The 2,329-nt window shown below is 35.9% G+C and overlaps 1 protein-coding gene across 1 annotated transcript in view; it reads right to left on the bottom strand.

The window, feature by feature from the left end:
• Positions 1-2,329, bottom strand: part of arid3b (AT-rich interactive domain 3B) — a 27,298-nt gene that overhangs the window by 11,489 nt on the left and 13,480 nt on the right. Inside the window, exon 5 of the mRNA XM_014021526.1 lies at positions 913-1,096. Within this exon, the coding sequence (XP_013876980.1) occupies positions 913-1,096 (184 nt within the window). The remainder of the gene's footprint in view (positions 1-912; positions 1,097-2,329) is intronic.

The raw sequence follows: 2,329 nt of genomic DNA on the forward strand, positions 1-2,329 counted from the left end.
AAACAGTACTATATAACATTTTAGACACATTCTAGACAGTTTATCAGCTAAAAAAGTTAATTTTGGGGTAAGTTACTCTTTAAAAAAAAGTCTCATTAGTCCAGGTTGACACTGGATTCTGTGCAGATAATTACAGAGTTTTAGTGTTCAGTTCTAGAGCAGCTTTTAATTTTCCTGTTTGGCCGATGAACGCAGCAACAGCTGTTCTTCATGATTTGTGCCATTTGTTCAAACCCTCTAATCTCATTCAATAGAGCTAAATTGTGGAAGATTAGGGCCACGGCAGAAAATAAAATTAATAAAATAGCTTAGTTTTAGAAATATTGAGCTAAAATTTGATGTGATAGTCGTTGAAAGTCATCCTCAACATAACTGGCGGTGATATGAATTTTTTCAGGGAAAGGTAGACCTTTAATTTCTGTAGGCTTTAACATGAAAAGTTAAAATGTGAAGAAAACATCAGAAATTCCAATTAAAATATATAAAACTTAACTTTGTAGACAGTAATAAACACAATATGATGCTTTTTGTTCTGACTTTATCCTCAGAATTTTGAAAAAATAGAATAAAAATTTGCACCACGGCTCAATCCTCTATAGAAAAGTAACATTTTTACACAGTAGTCATCAAATTATTTCTTAGGTTTATGAATGTAATATTTTTTTTTATTTTAGTTGATTAAAAGCATCATATTTATTTGTGTTTACAAAATGTTTAGTTTTTGTTGTATTTTCATTAGTGTTTCCACACATTTCAACTTTATGTTCAAAACTACATTACAAGTCTAGCATTCTGAAGAAATGTTTTCAATTATTTAATTTTTTTGATTTAATTTATATCTAATTCTTTAAGAAGAAAGTGTCCCAGGTAGGTTTTGTCTTGTTGTGAATGTCTCAAAGGAGAGAGACCTACTGGGTCCGGAGGGTGAAGGCAGCGCTGGTGATGGAGGTGGGCAGATTGAGACCCTTGGTGATCTCCCTCCAAATCTTCTTGTTAATAACCTCCACCAGTCCTCCCTTCTCTGTTACCAGTTTATACAGTCGGTACAAGTCCAACACCTGCTTGGCCATGATGGGAATGCGGTTCACTGGAGTTCCTGCACACACAGGGAGAGCAGACGCTCTGAAAAGCAGCTTTGTTGATTCTAACGGAGGTGCAGGGCTCTAGACTAACTTTTTGCACTGGTTGCACTGGTGCACCTAACATTTTTTCTTAGGCGCACCAGCACAAAAGTTAGGTACACCCAAATTTTCAACCACACGTCGCATTTAACATCAGAGTTTTACAGGTTTTTTTTTTATTTCACTGTTCATTAAGGCAACATCAACTCAAAAATAATTAGTTAACAATCAAGTAAACATAAAGTTCTTTATTTGAACCAGAATTGTACAAAACCTATAACTTACTGAAAAGTATTTAAAGTGATTCTATAAAATTCTAAGTGCAAATGTTTAAGGGCTGAACATCTTATAAACATCTTAAACATTTCATGGTTAATTTTTTTAGACACATGCCCCTCAGATGGACAGCTCCTGTAGTTTGAACCTATGGATCTTTGGCCTTGGATAAACCAGAATGATGAACAGAGAATAATGATTAATAACAGAAATATTACTGATATTTATTAAAAGATTGTGCAGATTTTTTAAGAAATAATAACACATAAAAGTCTGCAATTTCATAAGCATTAGTTGAATCTTATTATCTAATATTATTTTACTTAAATATCTAATATGTCTAGTTTTATCCTCCTGAGACCCAGAAGAACCTATTTCACATCCTTGGAATGTAACTGTGGTGAAGTCGATTAAGAGCAAAAGCGGCCTGCCATACAGGTGAGCTTCCTCATGCTGCTGAAAGGATCTGCAGCGCTCAGACCCCGACTGTTAAATTAACAAGATGGACTTAAGAGCGTGCAACAGTCCACATCTTATTTTCATCTCCAACTAACAAGAAAGAACTGGTTTTTAGACTCCGATCTGGATAAAAAAAAAATTTTTTTTAAAAACTACGGTTGTTTCACTATGCATATGCGCACGCGCACGTGTGTGTGTGTACAGGTTTTTGCTTCATGATGGGTATAATTATTGACCATTTCCCCGGTACACACCGCCTGGTGGGGTTAGGGTTTGGGTCAGGTGTATAGCCTACCTGGGAGGTTATGGTTGGCTATAGAATTGACGGGGAAATGAATGGAAGCCAATGCAAAGTCCCCATGAGGATAGAACAACAAATGTGTGTGTGTGTGCGCGGGAGGTGTGGAGAGGAGCCCGCGAGTAGGGCTGCCACGATTAATCGATTAATCGATGACTAATCGATTATTAAAATA

The sequence above is a fragment of the Austrofundulus limnaeus genome, unplaced genomic scaffold, assembly GCF_001266775.1.
Source record: "Austrofundulus limnaeus strain Quisiro unplaced genomic scaffold, Austrofundulus_limnaeus-1.0 Scaffold296, whole genome shotgun sequence".
NCBI classification, from domain to species: Eukaryota; Metazoa; Chordata; class Actinopteri; order Cyprinodontiformes; family Rivulidae; genus Austrofundulus; species Austrofundulus limnaeus.